We start from the raw sequence: 18,822 nt of genomic DNA on the forward strand, positions 1-18,822 counted from the left end.
GTACCTATAAGTCTTAGGGAAAAGAAAACAAAAACACCCAGACATGTATCAACAGGATTCTACTACAGTTCTTGATAAATTCCTAAAATGATGCTTGGTTCACAGAGTTTATGTCAACTGACCTTTGTTTTCTAATAGAGTTCCCCTGTTTATAGCAAATATGCTTTACATCATCCCCACCCACATAAATTCCTTGGAAAGTCCTTAAAAAAAAAGAGGGAGGGGGAGTTAAAATGGCAAGACGATACACTTATTTGCCTTCTGTTGCTTTACTTTCTTGTATGTTTTGTGTCGTGTGTGCATTTTTTTCGGGGCATACAGGCTGCTTTTTTTAACAGATGACAAACTCGCCCAGAATAAGCATGTCTACAGTCAGTGCAAGGCTTTAGGAGGCAGGAGAAGGACAATAAATTGTAAATCAAGTTTCTCTTTAGAAAGCTACATGGATTTATTTCCCAAAGCAAAGCCAAATGGGGTCTAATTCTGAAAAATCCAAAGCTGGAGAAACATGACCTCTCTGTCAGTGGAGCTACAGAGACCAGTGGATCTATATTTAGATCCTGTAGGGAAGGTTGACTTAAATATTTATTTTTTGTGCTGTTAAGCAACCCAATTGTAGTGAAAGTCATTATGGATACTAAAATTACTTTCTGGCTCTACTGAAAATTCATGCTGACATCTCACAAAGCAGACAGAAGCTTGGCCCCTTCTGTCAAATCAAGGGGAAAAGAACCCAACCCAGAAAAACAAATGAGGGATTTTCCATAGATTTTATTTTATAAAATATCATCCGTGACTATATTTGAGAAATTTGGCTATAATTTAAGTAAAGATGGTATCAAATTTCTGAATGTTGCAGAATTGAAAGATGTGGTTTTTGTTAAGAAAGAAACTATGAAATGTGAAACTAACACCTCACTTAATAGTCCTGCTGCCCTTGAGAAAAAGCATCCTTAAAGAAAGTCACCATTGAAACTGCCCCTGCTCAGAAGAGAATACAAAGTACTAGTACCCTGTATCCCCCAGAGCTGGTTTACGAGGACCATCCCACTCCAGGAAACTGTCTCTGAAGATTTTGTTTTTACAGACAAATAGACAACAAACAAAAGATGACAGTGATAAAGATAACTGAGCAGATCAGAGCAACCCAGCACATGCTTTGTTCCTCATACACTTTCTTTGAGAATCTTTTTCTCTCAGCTGGCTGAGAAGACAGGCCAGAGAGGTCTGGGTCTCTGCCCTTGCAGACATTTCAATTAGTGTGTCAAAACCCTTCGAGTCGAGATGTTCTGAAGGACCTTTGCGGTTTTGCTCCTTTCTTGGTTCCTTTCCTCCTGAAGCTTCCAGATGCTGTTCTCTACGTTATCTGTTCTCGATCACAGCACAGTCATAGGTCTATTAATCAAAAGAAAGCATCCCGCCCTCATGCTTCTTGGTTAAAAGTTCATAACTAGAAGTGGAAATGACACAGGAGTCATTCGTAAGCTCAGAGGTCCGATAAGACAGGTTTCTATAGAAAAAAAAAACCAACAACAGAAAAATGAAATCCTAATTGACATGCCAGCATGTAGGAATTCTGCAGAACAGAGAGAGGGGCCAGGAGAGGGAGGGAAGAGGGGGGCATGGGATAGGGAGGAAGGGCCTGGCCAGGCCACGCCCCTGGGGAGGGCAGTGGGCTCCAGGGCAGGATTTCTCTAGCCAGTGCTCAGAACTGAGCTTCCGGTTTGGCTGGGATAGAATGCTTGACATTTCTTTAATAAAATAGTCTATACTGGGACACCTGGGTGGCTCGGTAGTTGAGCGTCTGCCTTTGGCTCAGGTCATGATCCCGGGGTCCTGGGATCAAGTCTCGCATCAGGCTCCCTGCATGGAGCCTGCTTCTCCCTCTGTCTGTGTCTCTGTCTCAACCTCTCTGTGTGTCTCTCATGAATAAATAAATACAATCTTAAAAAAAATGTCTACATTTCTACAAATGGAAGACAAGGGGGAGGGCAATTCTAAGCCTTAGCCTTCTCATCTGTAAAATGGGGCTAAGCATTGCACTCCTCCCACTCTAGTGAAAATCAGATGTGATAATGCTTATAAATGAGTTAGTGCTGACAAGTGGCAATACTCAGAAAAATTAAGGCTCTGCATCCTCACATTGAAGCTGAAGACCTCTCCAGCAAGCTCTCCAGAGTGAAGGGAGATAACTGCATTATTCACCCAACACAGTGGTGTACCCCTGGCCAGTGGTCAGTGATGGGGAGGCGGTGGGGGGCAGATTCTTCTGTGTACATCTGAGCAGGATTAGTAAACATCCATTACTTAGATCCTTCCCTGAGGGAGTAAAGGGAATACTGTCCCCAGAAAAGAGAAAGAGGGTGGGAAAGAGAGGGTGAGGAACCAGCCACAGGAAGATTGTGAAGGCCTGGCAGTTTCTCTGAGGACACCATTCCTGTTTACCTGTAACCTAGCAATGATCAGTCAAGGGGATAGCAGAGTATTTCAGCTGGGCGACTGGGGAAAAAAAAAAGTGTTGTTAATCAATCCAAAAGGTTTATTTTTTTAAAAAGCATCTTTGCACATAAAGATGGGCTTTCTCATGGGACTGAAATCATGACAAGTGGTCAGACTCATTTCAGTGGTTTTCTGTCTGGGGGTTCAATCCGTGACCCAGGCCATGCTTGGGTGAGGGCAGAGATATTTTACTCAGAGCGTCTGCTGATAAAGCGGCTGCTAGATTATATCTGCCAGTGATTTCTGTTAACTAGGACATAACTGAGTTATGACCAAATGGCCTTCTAGACATTTTCATTTTAAATAAACTTGATAGAATTTCAAGCTTAGAGATTTACAGAGTAAGTATCACACTCATTTTCCTTTTGTACAAACCGAAGATTCACATTTCGTACTTCAGAACAACATTACACAGGTATCTATGAAGACAGTATGTTATAAAGGCACAAAGAGAAGAAACGGGCAGCTTTTGGGGAATCCGCCATGCACCCCAACAGATCACCTCACATACTCCCCTCATCTGGGAGACACTGAGCTAGGCGACACATTAAAAAACTTGGGGACACCTTTAAACCAGCCAGGTACGTGGCCCAAGTCATAATGGAAGTAGATTCAGAGAATCAGGGTCTAAACAGAAGACTCTTTGAGTGTTTAAAATATAATTCATCTCACAGAAGTATATTTTACACACAACCCTTGAAAAAATCTACTAAAAGTGAAGTTTACATATTCTCTGATTAACATGAAAAGATGTGTCTAGTTTGTTTGAGAGACTGTGAAGATTATGATGGTCACAGGTACTCTGCTAATTGACCTGCCACTAAAGGATCTGGAACAGGGGCACCTGGGTGGCTCAGTTGGTTAGGCATCGGGCTCTGGCTCAGGTCATCTCAGGGTCCTGGTAACGAACCCTCCATCCAGCTCCCTGGTCAGTGGGCAGTCTGCTTCTCCCTCTGCCCTTGTCCCCCTGCTTTTGCTTGCTCTGTCTCAAATAAAATCTGTAAAGGATCTGGAACATTCTAAAATGCATTTTATGAATATGTTTCTGGTGACAAAGAGGATGTAGAACTCCAACTCAAAGGGCATTCATCACACCTGGTTAACTCCTACTCACCTGGTTGAAAATCACAGATAGGAATCGACCCCCTCCTCACATACAGACCACCCTTCATAAAGGGGTTGTGATTCATTTACTCACTGTGCAAATAACAGAGGAAGGCTAGTCATTCCTTTGCCTGTCCTTCACTGTGCTTATGCCCAGAAGACACATTCTGCTCTAGTCCAGGATTTAATTACAGATGCCATCTATGTCCTTAAAAGCTCTGCTATCATCAGACTTTCAAAGCCGTCTTCACTGAGCCATCAAATACTTGGGCAAGGGTTTGGCTTGGTGCAGGACTAGAGAAATTAGCTCATCCCTGGCCTCTCAAAGTGTTTAGCACTGGACACAGGCACAGATAGAAAGACAATTGTAACAGACAGAGACCCACATGACAATGCAAGTCCTGGTGCATGTACTGCAAAGAGCCAAGTCCCTCGGCAGTCCCTGGATTTGGCCCTCCCTGGTCATGGGCAGGGAAGGAGAGAGAGCCAGGCCTGGGACACATCTTCCCCAGCTCCAGGACTGGGAGGCAATCACAGAGGGAGGTACAGAAAGCCTGGAGGGCAGGGGTGAGGGAGCAGGCCTAGCAGGGAGCAGTGAAGGCTGGTGCTTGGGCAGGTGGAGGGAGACAAAGGTGGGAGCAGTGGGAGCTCTGGGGGTAGGAGGGGGAAGGAGGAGGAGGAGGAGAGAGAAAAACCTTGCTTATAGTCTGCAGGAGAAGACTAACAATAAACTGACGTCAAATGCAATCTGGTTGGAAAGACTAGGATGAAAGAAATAAAAGAGGATAAAGGTGATGTGATGAGCTCATAAAGGGGAACCTTCTGGTCAGATGACACTCAGCGGAGACCTGGATAAAGTGAGGGGACAAGCCAAGGTCACAGCAAGTGTGAGGAGGAGGAGCACGGCCAGTGGACATAGCATTTGCAGAAGTGCACGGGTGCGCGGCAGGGCTTGATTAGGAGGAGCAGGAAGGGCCACATGGCTCGGGGGCAGGAAGTCACACAATGGATTACATAATCATCCAGATCTGGAGGTAGTGCACCCCTGGCGCTCCCACTGCGCGGCGCTGACTGCAGGTTCCCACCGGACAGTGACTGACGCCCAAAGGGTGAAAGAATAAGCACGTGGTGCTGTTTTCTTTACCAGGCATGAATTGCAACATCTGCCCTAAGAGTTTACTTTTTTTTGTTTTTGTTTTTGTTTTTTAGTTTTAAGGGTGATAAAATGCACATCATGTAAGACTTACTATCTTTTTTTAAAGGGGATGTATTTGTTTTGATTTGAGAGACAGCGCATGCACACGAGCAGGAGGGGCAGATGGAAAGAGGGAGAAACTCAAGCAGACGCCCTGCTGAGCGCAGAGCCCCACGCGGGGCCCCATCCCACCACCCTGAGATCGCAGCCTGAGCTGAAATCAAGAGTCAGACACTTAACTGACTGCGCCACCCAGGTGCCCCAAGCATTTACCGTCTTGGCCATTTTGCCATAAGATGTTTTGGAAATAGATACTATGCACAGAAAAAAAAAAATCTGACTTAGATCAGGTTTGATGAAAAAAGCACCTCAAAAACGTAGAGTAACATATGGCCTATTGGACGTCCTGACATACTCGCCATTCTAACTTAGCCGGCATGAAGCACCTGCCTCTCTAAGACCCCAGCAGCATCTTCCCCTGACCACCTGGGTCCCAGATGTGCTCCTTCAGGTGCGCTTCCTGAGAAGGGGCCTATCAAAGCTCTACTGATTTCTGCTCAACCCTCTACCCTACTTTCCTCACAATACATTCATTATCTCTGCTCCTTGAAAAGAAAACATATGGCCCGAAGGAAAATGAAGAAATAATATTGCATTTCAAAACTTCAATTGCAAGTGTCTTTGTCTTCCAGGGAGATAAAGAGGGAAACGAGTTCACAGCTGTGGGCCACTTGAAAGGCAAGTGCAAGGACCGTTTGTTTCCTAAACACAGTAAGGAGGATGGCTTTGACTTGTCCCTGTATTATCACCCGAGAGGCTCCCCTCCTGTGAATGCTCCTTTATTCTCCCAATGCCAGGCTTTTCTCTCTTTCTTTCTTTCTTTCTTTCTTTCTTTCTTTCTTTCTTTCTTTCTTTCTTTCTCTTTCTTTCTTTCTTTTCTTTCTTCCTTTCTTTCATTCCTTCTTTCTTTCTCTCTCTCTCTCTCTTCCTTTCTCTTCCTTCTTTCCTTCCTCTCTCTTTCTTTTGTATTCTCAATTTTTTTTTACCTTGTATTCACCTGAGATGAGAACTACTTTTCTCTTCATTCCTATAGTAAAAGTCAATGACCGTGCTTCCAGCAGCTCGCTGGTCTGCTGCTGAAGGCCAAGTCTCCTTCTGGGCCCTGCCTCCATTCCAGGGATGCACCAAGCTAATAAGACCACTGGCCCCCAAGTGGCCAGAGACTGGACTAGACGACAGCACCTGGCCCTGAGAGTCATGCCCAGCGCTGCTTGAATGTGCCCAGAATCACCTGGGAATCTTATGAAAATGCAGATTCTCATTCAGTAGGTCTGGGGCGGACCCTGAGATCTGTATTTCTCACAGGGTCCCGGTGCTGCTGCTGCTGCTGCTGCTGCTGCTGCTGCTGCTGCTGCTGGTGTTTTCTGTGTAGCAAGGCCAGAGATTACATTAAAGACGAAGATCCAGAACTTTGTCAAATCCCCAAACCCCATACAGTCATCTCCATCTATGTAATGGGTCTTGAGAACCACGTCTCCCATTGCTGGAATCAGACACCATTTATCTTGAGTGGAGTGAGTGAGAATTGGCCCTTCTGAAACACTGAGTATGTGCCAGGCACTATGCTCAAGACTTTTCTTAACTTCTGTATCCTCACAAAGCGATGGAGTAATCTGCTTAAAGGGTTAATGATGCAGCAAAGGCATGTAGCTAATGTTCAAATGTTAAAATGATGAATAATTTTTTCCTGAAGGACCACTGCAATCTCCTAACTTCCCTTTACAAGGACATAATCATTTCCTACTAGTTCTGGATGAGACTGGAGCTCCCAAGCAGGAGCTTGGAAGGATTGCCCACCAATTTGGGGCAAAAATTAGAGCAATCCTGGGGGAAGAGGGCTGCAAAATCAAAATGGGAAATCTCTCTCTGGGCTCAAATTCTCTGTTCTGATAGGGACAGGACACAGATCTGCCCAAGGGGCACACAACACAGCTGCCCCAGGTCACTTGCGCCCTGGAAGAAGGACCTCTCCCCTTTGGAGGAGCTCCTCCCGTGAGGTCCCTTTAGGCTCCCTCCCCAGGCCGAGCAGCCAGGAGCTCATGACTGGTCTTCCCTGGCCATGAGGACTACTCCGCACAGGCAAGAGGACAGTCAGCTGTACATTCTGCTATGTTGCTCATTTGTGATTTTACATATTAGTAGGAAATTATTTGAGTCCTGGCAGAGTCGCCAAAACAAAAACAAAAATACACACAAAAAAATAAGACCTTAGTACACACTTACAAATAAGTAAGACCCCAACTGGGCCCTGGAACTCATCATAAGGGGGCAATGTTTTATGATTTCATATAAAACATTCTAAACCTTGTCACCATTAGAAAGTCATGGGCTAAAGTTCGGGACAGAGAGTCATTCCAGTTGTGCTCCCACTGAACTTCCTTCCCCCAGTGTCTTATGCTCCATTGTCAGAGGTTTGGGGTCCGTACCTGGGTTTCTTGCTACTGTGCGTTGGTGAAACACCATATTGCCCTGCACCCAAACCCCACTGGAGGATCCCTCTCTCGCTCCAGGGGAGAGCTCTAGACCTGACAGTGACCGGAGGCTACGTCCATTCTGACCCCCTTTCTCCTACCACTTAGGGCAGTGACTTTTACGGTACTAAAAAAGTCATAACAGGAAGGAGTTAGATTTGTGCCGTGGTAGGCATCAAAATTGGAGCGAGAGAGGAGTCCCCAGATTCACTGTAATTATAGTCATCCTGAGGCATACAGGATGCCTCATCTGCACAGAGCCCGGCAGGTGGTGGGAAGGGGCCACACGCGGGACCGTGAACTGGCAGGTGCAGGAGCAGGGCTCTCGTATGGTTTATTTCTGGGGGTGGGGAAGGCACAGAGGAGTCAGAGATGCCTTTGCTTTAGGAAGTGGCTGAGGTGATTCAATATATCACATTTCTTTTCCTCCTGAGTCAGGGATCAACTGGCCCACGGGCCCTGTGCTGGGTACTCAGGGTGCCGCTTTAAACTTGACTGGCCTTAAAATCACAGTGTCTGGGATCCCTGGGTGGCGCAGCGGTTTGGCGCCTGCCTTTGGCCCAGGGCACAATCCTGGAGACCCGGGATCGAATCCCACATCGGGCTCCCGGTGCATGGAGCCTGCTTCTCCCTCTGCCTGTGCCTCTGCCTCTCTCTCTCTCTGTGACTATCATAAAAAAATAAAGTAAAAATTTATTTATAAAAAAAAAAATCACAGCATCTTTCTTTTTGTGAAACAGCAGTTAATAAAGGAAAGGCCTTAGGAGCATACACCCTCGAGCACACTTGCAGACTGCTTATGGGATTTCCCCAAACACTAGAATGCCTGCTTCTGTGCCACCACTCCTGGAGAGTCTTCATCCAGACCCCACCGTGTCACACAGCTGACTGTACAAGCACTTTCCCTGAGGGCGGGGGTGGCCAGGCCACACGGCTAGAGGGGACCCTCAGGAGGCGTTCTAGCCTGCACAGCCTGAGCTGTGTAACTGGGGCCTCCCTGGGCCTCATTCTCCTCTCCCTCCCGGCAAAAGTGGAGTGAGGATTAGAGATAATCTATGTAAAGCCCCCAGCATGTGTCTGGCACACCGGATGGCATCAAGAAACGGCAGGTGTCTTTAATACAACCAGTCATATACTTAGAGCTGAGCTCAAAACCTTCCTAGGGAATCCCATGGTCTGCAGCAGTGATTCCCAAGCTTCCTGGTGCATCGGAATCCCCTGGAGACACTGTTAAACCCAACCGCTGGGCCCTACCTCCAGAGTTTCTGATTCGGGAGACATGGGGTAGGGCCTGGGGATGTGCATTTCTAACAAGTACCCAGGTGGTGTGGATGCTGGGCCCAGGGACCACCTCTCCACAAGGTAGATCCCAGCTCCGGAGATCTGCTCACACACCCCCTCCACTCCCAAGCCCGCCCGATCCTTTCCTGGGCTCTCCAGCCAGCCCTGGACTCCACACAACAGGACTGGGCCCAGTTTCCCCCTGCATGCCCTGCTTGTGCCCACCCCCGCCCCTTCCCCTGCTGTCTGCACTCAGAAACATCTCTGCCCTTCCAGGACAAGGGTCACTCCGCTAGGGTCCCTCGGGCCGCGCCCTGCGCTCCTGGCCACCTTGCCTGCTCTTCTTTTGTAGGGCTTTAGACCCTCCTAACTGCCAGGAGTGCAGACTATCATGTCTCATCTCCCCTGCGAGATGGGGAGCTTCCCGGGTCCCAGGCAGCTTGGTGGAACTGGGATGCGTCCCACGGGGTCTTCTGGCCTTCTGTTTGCATGTCTGTGGCTTTTGCCAGCAAGTACAAAAATCAGGATCCACTGAATTGAAAGGAAAAAAGCTGACAGAGAGGTTAAAGGAACCAGAATGAATAACTCAGGGCAGAGGGAAGTTGCGGGTAACAATCTTCAACAATGGAAACATTAAAATAAAGAACACTGGCCAACTGATCTTTACCCCCTACTAAAGAACAAATTTGAGGAAATGGGGTCAAATTGTGACATACTGGATTTAGGTCTGCTATAGGGAAGTTCCTGATATCGGGAATTATTAACAGTGAATTGGATTGGCAAAGGCGGATGTGAATAATCTCTAGTATGTTTTAAAATGGAACAGATTCTCAATCACCGTGAAGGCTTTCTGTGTGTCGCTGCCTTTATATATTGGGTACAAAGTTGAGAGGGCGGAAGGGCTCTTTACAGGTTTCTTTTAACGGGCTTGGCAGTTCTTTGTGCTACCGAAGGATACACGCTTTTAAGTTTGCTGCTAACTGCATTACAAAGAGTAACAAATATATATATATATATATATATATATATATATATATATATATATATATTTAAATCAATACCTAAGGGAAGTGGGTGTCATGGGAACCCACACGTGCAAATACTGCCGGGCTTAGTAGGATTTACGCAATGCCACAGTCTGCTCTTCCCATTTGCCAGGTTTAACCATCACATTCACGAAAAGTTAGAGAGTTTTTCTTCCTCATTTTTAATGGAAAGTCTTCAAATTTCTGATGGCGGGAGGAAGTGGCTCTTGCACTCTCAACAGTGAACAGGAAATGTAATAAGTTATTATTACTCTGATAAACTGGAAGGATAGTTTTTGCAGTCACTTCTTCCTTCCACTTTGAAACCTGGCAGCTTTCTGACTGTGCTTGTGCCAGACGGGCCTCCGTGTCACCTGCTGGGCTAGATTTTTTTGGGGGGTGGGGGAGGCACAAGGGAGCTGGGGAGAGAGAAGGGGAAACGCTCCTCCTAGGCACTAGCAATCCACCAGGAAAATGTGTTTTGTGCGAGCGAAAAGGGTTTACTGAGCCATGTTCCAAGGTAAACACTGCTTCTATTTGGGGGCAGGGGACATATTTGTGGCCAGCGTGGGAAGACCGAGGGTCAGGTCACACCTGCTGCAATGATGGACCCTCTGGGATCTCTGGATGCTTATCTCTCTTTAGAGTTTTACTTTCTGCCTACATCCTGAACTTCTGATTCAAAGACACCTTTAGGTCAGGAAATGGCTCTAAATTCCAGAGCACAGAAATTTCCTGTGGATCCCAGTGCCTTGGGGCTCTTAGCTTGTTTACCTCTTTGGGGTGTGAAGAACTTTGTCTCTGCCTCACAGTAAAATAATCCAAAGCAGCTGGGATTCTGTGGCCTAAGATTCATCCTCCTTTATTTATTTTATTTTATTTTTTTAAGATTTTTTAATCTATCTATTCATGAGAGACACACACACACAGAGAGGCAGAGACACAGGCAGAGGGAGAAGCAGGCCCCATGCAGGTAGCCTGAGGTGGGACTCGATCCTGGATCTCCAGGATCACACCCTGGGCCGAAGGCGGCGCTGAACTGCTGGACCACGGGGCCTGCCCTCATCCTCCTTTATCGTTTGTTCAGGAAAAAGTCCTTCTTTACTTGAACCAGAGACAAAGATCTCCTTAAAGAACTCCGAGAAACACAATTCAAATGGTCAGCTGTTTTACTCTGACATCAATCACATCTTTTTTTTTTTTTTTTTTAGTTAATAGGTCCAACCACATCCTTTGCCCTTGCATTGTGGGCACCTAGCACAACTCGGCTGGCTCTGAAATCACTCCTGCACTTGGCTTCTCCTTTCTCTTGCCACTCCACCGACCTGATTCGAGCCTTCACTAGCTCTTCCCCCAAACCAGGGCAGTGGCCTCCTTACTGCCCCCTGGACCCACCCCCGGGGTCCAAATCTGATCATGACCCCCCTCCCCCAGCCCACAATGCAGCAAGATAAAATCTAAACTAATTCTGCTTGCATGTAAGGCCCTTGAGGGCTGGCTGTGCCTCCCTCTCCCCACAAGCCCTTGGGAATCCGGGAACGCTGGACTTTTTAGAGGCCCTGCACTGTTACGTGTCCTGGCACCAGCCCACCTTTGCACCACCAGCCCAAATGCTGGCCTCTTGTCCCTCCTTCCATGCTTTAGACCTCACAAGTGAACAGTAAGGAAGGAGGAAATATTCTTTCAGGCAGGTTAAAGCATTCCTCTTCCTGGGTGCCCACCACCCTTGGAAAATCCTCCCAGGAGATAGGTCTCTTCCTCTAATCCTTGGCGAGGAGGTCTAGACTGGGCACCTCTTGAAGAGGGGGGTGGGGGGCGGGATGGGGGAAGTGCTGTGCCCCTGGTCTCTGTCTCCTCAGCTCCTTGCAGAGTGTCCCACATGCTGGAGTAGGTGTGCACTTTGTTGAAATAAATGAACAGAGATTCAGGGTTATTTCTCACTATCGAGTTCCCTGTCCTGCAGCCCCAGACATCAGAGGCTGAAAGAGGAGGGGGCCCACAGAGCAAATGCAGGTATCAGGTTATCAGCACACATCCATAAAGAATGTGCTTCAATCTGCTGACGGGGGTGCTGCCGTGAGAACAGCAGAACAGCAACAGCACCAGCCAGCCCTTGACTTTGGAGACAGAGGGGAAGCCGGCCAGGGGCACTTGGGCAGGTCGGTCTCGCTGGCAGGAAACAGACAGAGCGTCTCTCAGAATGAGGACAGAGATATGGGGTTGTGTGTAATCTCACTCACCACCCACTCGGGGCTCAACCTCAAAAGCTCACTAAGAACTTTAGACGGACCAAGTCTTTTGTTTTGCTGAGTCTCTGTCTTGGTTTCTTCAGGCTCAGTGTTTTGGGGCAGAAAGAATGAAGTGAGTTCCTAGCGGTGGATCCTACAGGAAGCCCACTCTCTGCAAGCACAGGAAAACAGAGAGAGAAAGTGAATGACCTCCCACCAACCAGGTGGAGACCATAACGGTGCCTGAAGGGCACCTGCCACCTGCGGGCCAGCTCTGGATGCAGGAAGGTGAGGTCAGGTTGCTGTGTGCCCAGTAGGGGGTGCTTCCCTTGTGGGCTGGGGTCAGGATGCTGCAGGAAGAAGCAGACAGGCCACCGGTTGTCTAGGGTGGCCACCTGGCCAGGAGGGCAAGTGCCCTTGAGAGTGAATCACCTGTAGAGCCGATTAGGGTGCGGACCCATATCAGCAAAACAAGACAAAACCCAAAACGACACAAAGATGGCCCAGACAACATTCCTAGACCATTGGCCACACTGTGTGAGAAAATCAGTAATACCGTTTTCCCTGTAGAAATAGGAAAATATGATGAGGGAAATTTTAATACTGACACGGCAGATAAAGTTCACACGGCGCCTTCTTAACACAACACTCTCTGCAAAGGAGGCCCTGGTCTGGAACTCCCCTTTTCATGGCCTCATAAAACACTGATTTATTGACCTTCAAAGATACACCTTTATTGTTTCAGTTTTCCTGGTGTAAAAATTTCTGGTAGATAACTGAAAAAGCAAGCTCATATTTCCTTATCAACACGGAGAATGTGTTTATATCCCAGATTTGTCATTTTTTGGGGGGGTGGGAATTAGTGGGAAGGAAGTAACAGGGGAGGCATTGGAAACACTTGTTATCAACAGAATGGACAATAGGACCATGGATGTACATGTCTGTGGTTCTCTAAACACGGTATTAACATATAGCCAGGTCTTCTCTCTAGGATGGGAGGGGGCCAGGAAGACAGCGTGCAGGTGTCTATCCTACGGCCTGGAGCTCCACTCTAGGGGATTTCCTCTGTGGGGTCTCCCTGTAGGCTTTTCCAGGGCCCTGTGGCTTATCTGACTCCGATCAGTCTACCTTACCCCCTCAGCAAGGGCCATACAAGCGTTATCTCAAAAACTGTAAATGTTTAATGTCCTGTCTGTTGTGGGTTTTCCTGAATTAAGTGCTTTATACCATCTGTAAAGTCATTTTTAAAAAGTGGGTTTGGTTTTTCTTTTCTTTTTTTGGGGGGGGGGTTTGTTTTTCCAAGATGCCTTTAGGTCTGAACCACTCACACCACCCTCTGACCAGAAAGCTTTCTTTCCCCAATAGCCTCTTGGAATCAGTCCCTCTCTGACCCTTGATTTCTTACCCCTGCTGCAAAGTTCAGAAAAAGCCGCTTCCTCCAGAAGTCCACCCTGATTGCTCTAGCTGTACTCATTACCTCCTTCCCTCTGCACCAGCTGCCCCCTCTTCCCGTCATCACATGCTGCTTTATTATTATTACAGGTTCACCCATCTAGTCCTCCAACTAGACTGTGGCCCGTGAAGACACAGTCACCTCCGTCCTGTTTCTCACGAGCACTGTGTCATAGACCATAAATGTTTATTGGCCTGGGTCTCAATGAATCTGCCCTTAGGTCTTGAAAAACTGGAGACAACCGTGGCTGCATCTCATCAATTACCTAAACGAAAACAGCGAGCTTCTATATTTTCTTACTTGGAATAAACAGCAGAACTATCAACATAAAAACCATAAAATATTCTTTATCTGTGGGCAAATACTCTTCTTATGTCTTAAAACAAATTCCCTCACAGATACAGGCAGACAGAGATCTAATCACAGAAATGATTTAAAAGGCAAAACTCACAGCCTTCCAGGGACATTTCAATCTATTCACCAGTATGTAAATGAAACTCAAAATACAATACTTGCAGATGAAGCACTTTCTAGAAGCTGGTTTGGCCACCGATTTTACAAAAGCCAATACCCACTGTCTCTCACTAAGCAGTGCTTCAAGCCTTGGCCGAGTAACACCAATGGACTGCCAATGTGATTGCTGCTGCTGTTGTTGTTGTTGTTGTTGTTGTTGTTTTGAATGAGGAGAAGAGGTAGGCCAAAGAAGCAGTAATGACACCTGTAGCTACCACAGTATCACCTGCGGGTTAGCCTGCCGCGGCTACAGCACCAGGCTCCACCTTTCAGAATGAATGGATTTCCACGGGCTCCCACTGGACACGAACATCCTACCCTTTGATTAGAACTGTCACAGTATCATTTGTTTCCTGTTTAGGTTATGATTCAAAAGTGCATATAACTGGAGTGGCCAAAAGGGAAAGGGAGGGGAAACAGCCCTCGCTGAAAGCTCTCTCTGAAAAATAAACCTGTTTTGGTGGCACTTGCTGTTAGTATTAGAACCCAGTGCGTGCCAAGAATACGTGGGTGCACACAGTTTTGGCAACAGCAGCGTGAGATGCTTTCTTGGAACTGCGGAGCGGGTCGGTTTTCCTGGGGTGGCCTGCCGGTTCCCTGGAGCCCCGACTTGTAGTTCAGTGCGGTGGCACCCCGTCCAACCTGCCCAGCCCCTCATTAAGCAACACCTCCGCGTGCTCAGAATGAAATATTCCGTGAAGTTCTTCCGCCTTCTTTTCCCTCAGCCACGCTAAGAAACCCACACTCGAGGGAACCGAATAGAATGAAGCTTCAGGAGAGTCTCCTGCTCCAGCCTACAGCTCATTCCTGTTATTTCCGTCAAGGAGCTGACGCTAGGGGGGCTGCGCGGCCCCCACACTTCTGTCCCCCCCAACACAGCTGCACCAGCTCCACCGTCTTCCCCGGGCTTCTGGGCCATTCTGTGCAGCCCAGGACAGCAGCCTCGGCCTGTGACACACAAGGGAAATCTGAAACTGCCCAGACCGAGAAAACCGCCACCACGTACTCTTCCCTCTGAGGAACTTGCAAGCGCACGAGGCCTTCGGGGTGCTCGCGGTCCGGGTTCGCTGCCTGCAGCTCTCCCCCGAGCACAGGAAACCCAGACCAGCCTGCGTCGCTGGTGGTACAGGAATCCCTGAGAAAACCCGACGGCAGCAGGATCGAGGGGACGTCGGTCTTCGGGCGCCCTGAGGTCACGCAGCGCTCCCCGGGCAGGGGCGGGGACCCGCGGGGAGCCCCAGGTGCATCCCGGCCCGGGGAGCCCCCGGAGGGCCGGCCGGGAGGATGGGCCGGGCCCCGCGGCGCACGCTGCCATCCCGACCCATCCCGACCCGCCCCAGCCCCGGGGCCGGGCGGCCTGAGATTCGGGCTCCGCGCCCGCCTGCAGCACCCCTGCGCCTTGGTTGCTCCCCCTGCAAACAGTGCTCCGTCCGAAGGCAGCAGTGTTTCCAAGGGCAAGCCGTGGCCCTCACCCCGTCGGCCCAGGCCCCCGAGGGGCTCTAGACGCCGGCCGGGGGCCGCAGGCGGGTGGGGAGCCGGGCCTCGGAGCAGGGAGCCCGCGCCCGGCCCCAACCGCCTGCACCGTCCGAGCCGCGGACCCGCCTCCGCTCCTCCGTGCGGGTCCCTCCGCGAGCTCCCGAGGAGGCGGGCGGGAGCGGGGGGGCGGGGGGCGGCGGCGCTTACCTGCAGCGGGCAGAGCAGCGCGCAGAGCGTCAGCAGCGCGGGCAGCGGGCGGCGCCGCCGCCGGGCGCGCGGGGCCATGGCGCGGGGACGGGCGGGCGGGCGCCGCGCTCTGCGGCCTCTGCGGCCCCGGCTGCGCCGCCGTCTGGGACCTCGGGGTCCCGGCCCCGCCCCCGGCCTCGGCCCCGCCCCGGCCCCGCCCCCGGCCCCGCCCCCCCCGCAGCGCCCCCTCCGGCCCGACCCGGCCGCGCCCGCCAGGTGGTGCCCGAGCGCGGGGCGCGCGCCCTCGGTCCCGGGCTGCGTGACTCCGCGGCAGCCCGCAGCTCCCCACCCCGGGCTCTCGGGCGGCGCCGGGGCCCGACGGCTCACGCTCGCGGACACCGACCGCTGTGCGGCCCCCTCCGTCCCGGGCCGCCCGGAGCCCGCGCGCTGCTGGAGAGCCCGCCCGCCCGGCAAGGGTGGACGCCCCCGCCCTCCTCCCGGGGATGAACCAGAAGAGGATCTTCGCTGGGGATTTCGGGGACCACTGGGCGACGGGCACCACGACACACCGCGCTGCACGCTTCCTGCACTCCTCCTCCCAACGCTTCCGGCCCGCAGCGCGCCGGGCTCGCCTCTCCTCCGGGACCCCTGCCGCCGCCGGCCACCCCGTCCCCGTCCCCGTCCCCGTCCCCGTCCCTGTCCTCTTCACGCCTCTGGCCGCCACCCCGTCCCTGTCCCGGTCCCTGCCCCCTCCAGGCCGCCACTCCGTCCCCGTCCCTGTCCCCGTCCCTGTCCTCTCCACGCCTCTGGCCGCCACCCCGTCCCCGTCCCTGCCCCCTCCAGGCCGCCACTCCGTCCCCGTCCCTGTCCCCGTCCCTGTCCTCTCCACGCCTCTGGCCGCCACCCCGTCCCCGTCCCCGTCCCTGCCCCCTCCGGGCCGCCGGCCGCCACCCCGTCTCCGTCCCTGCCCCACCCCGTCTCCGTCCCTGCCCCCCACCCCCCCCCCCCGGTCGCCGGCCGCCACCCCGTCCCGGTCCCCGCCCCCTCCGGGCCGCCACCACGTCCGCGTCCCTGCCCCCTCCAGGCCGCCGGCCTCCCGCGTCCCTCTCCTGATGTAGAGGCCGCCCCTGCCCGACGCACCGCACCTGCTGCTCTGGCCGCTTGCTATTCCTCGCTTAGGAGACTATCTTCCCCCACACTCTAGGCCGATGCTGGCCTGGACGCACACATACACCCGCTCCTTTGAACAGATAACTTTTGAGGGAAAATACTTGTCCGATGTCAACAGAAAGTTCTGTTTCAAGTTTCTTGAGAGCCAGAACTATCTACTTGCCTTACCTTTGGCCCAGGGCATGTTGTGTCCTACTGAATATTCCATATGATCTTCCGCTGTTGGAGTGAAGTGGTTTTTTTTTTTTTTTTAGATTTATTTATTTATTTATTTATTTATTTATTTATTTATTCATTTATTTGTGTGTGTGAGAGAGAGAGGCAGAGACACAGGCGGAGAGGCAGGCTCCATGCAGGGAGCCCGATGTGGGACTCGATCCCAAGACCCCAGGATCACGCCCTGGGCCGAAGGCAGGCGCTAAACCTCTGAGCCACCCGGGCTGCCCTGAAGTGGGTTTTAAACGTCAATTAGATCGAATCTTTTGAAATATCCTTCTGTCTACTTGTTCTGAGAAAACTGGAAATTTACAACAATAACTGTGGGTTTATTTTTTCCTTTCGGTTCTCAATCTCTACCCCCACCCCCCACCATGTTTTTGAAGCTCAGATTAGAGGCATAAACATCTCGGTTATTATGTCTTCTTGATGAATTGACTTTTCATCATTATTACATGTCCTCCTTGATCCACGATAAAACTTTGGGCCCTGAAGTCTACTTTGATATTAATTATATAGCCATTTCGCCTTTCCTATGAATAGCATTTACATGGGATGTCTCATTCTTTTTTTTTTTTTTTCATTTAGAATGGGAACATTAAAAAAAAAAAAAGCCATCAGCCTTTCTGCCCACGGATGCTGGAGAGTAAGCATTATTAAAGTCTCCTCTCCCACTGACATCATGCCTCAGTCAGAGTCTCCCGGACAGTCTGCAGAGCTGTGGGAGGTCTTCATGGCAGGTTTAGCTTTGAAACAATGGATGAGAGTCTGAGAAGCCATTCTGAGCAATGGGGAATGCTTACAGACCATGTGGTCATGAGCGATCCAAACCCCAAGTGCTCCAGAAGCTTTGGGTTGTTGGTCAGGTATGCCACTGTGGAGGAAGTGGATGCAGCCACACGAGCAAGGCCACACAGGAGAGTGGAAGAGTTGTGCAACCAAAGGAAGGTGGTCTCAAGAGAAGATTCTTAAAGCCCTGGTGCCCACCTAACTGTAAAAAGATTTTTTTTTTTGGTGGCATTAAAGAAGACACTGAAGAACACCAGCTAAGAGATTATTTTGACCAGTAAGGGAAACTTGAAGTGATTGAAATCATGACTGAGGCGATGGCAAGAAGAGAGGCTTTGCTTTGTAACATTTGATGACCATGACTCTATAGACGAGATTGTCATTCACAAACCCCATACTGTGAACGGCACAACTGTGAAGTAAGGAAAGCCATATCTAAGTAAGAGGTGGCTAGTGCTTCATCCAGCCGAAGAGGTGGAAGTGGTTCTGGAAACTTTGGTGGTGGCCATAGAAGTGGTTTGGTGGAGATGACAACATTGGTAATGGAGGGAACTTCAGTGGGTGAGGTGGCTTTGGTGGCAGTTGAGGTGGTGGCAGATATGGTGGCAGTGGGGATGGCCATACTGGATTTGGTGATCTTGGAAGCAATTTTGGAAGTGGCAGAAGGCATGCTTTTGGCAATTACAACAATCAGTCTTCAAATTTTGGACCCTTGAAAGGAGGAAATTATGGGGGTAGGAGCTCTGGCCTCTATGGCGGTAGAGGCCAATACTTTGCCAAACCACGAAACCAAGGTGGCTATGGTGGTTCCAGCAGCAGCAGCAGCAGCTATGGAAGTGGCAGGGGTTTTCATTACTGCCAGGAAGCAAAGCTTAGCAGGAGAGGAGAGCCAGAGAGGTGATGGGAGGCTACAGATTATAACAGGTTTGTGAATTCAGCCAAGAACAGTGGAGGCAGGGCCGACCTGCTACAAAGAAGACATGTTTTAGACAATACTCATGTGTATGGGCCACAAACTCGAGGACTATATTTGTGAGTAATTGTACGACAGGTTGAGTTTCTGTTCCATGGAAAGTGTAAAGCATTGCAACAAACGGCTTTAGGTAGATTCTTTTTTGCACCCATGCTGTTAATTGCTAGATATAATAGTTGAATC

The 18,822-nt window shown here is 50.2% G+C and overlaps 1 protein-coding gene across 3 annotated transcripts in view; it reads right to left on the reverse strand.

The window, feature by feature from the left end:
- Positions 1–15,626, reverse strand: part of LOC129514429 (tumor necrosis factor receptor superfamily member 11A-like) — a 52,217-nt gene extending 36,591 nt beyond the window's left edge. For 2 of the 3 annotated variants that reach the window (XM_055332987.1, XM_055332986.1), the window contains exon 1: positions 15,513–15,620. In XM_055332987.1, coding sequence (XP_055188962.1) covers positions 15,513–15,590 — 78 coding nt within the window. In that variant the 5' untranslated portion in view covers positions 15,591–15,620. Of the gene's footprint in view, positions 1–15,512 lie in introns of all 3 variants that reach the window. The other variant, XM_055332988.1, reaches the window with a different exon arrangement.
- Between the last annotated feature and the right edge of the window lie 3,196 nt (positions 15,627–18,822).

This window comes from Nyctereutes procyonoides, unplaced genomic scaffold, assembly GCF_905146905.1.
Source record: "Nyctereutes procyonoides isolate TBG_1078 unplaced genomic scaffold, NYPRO_anot_genome, whole genome shotgun sequence".
Classification (NCBI taxonomy): domain Eukaryota; kingdom Metazoa; phylum Chordata; class Mammalia; order Carnivora; family Canidae; genus Nyctereutes; species Nyctereutes procyonoides.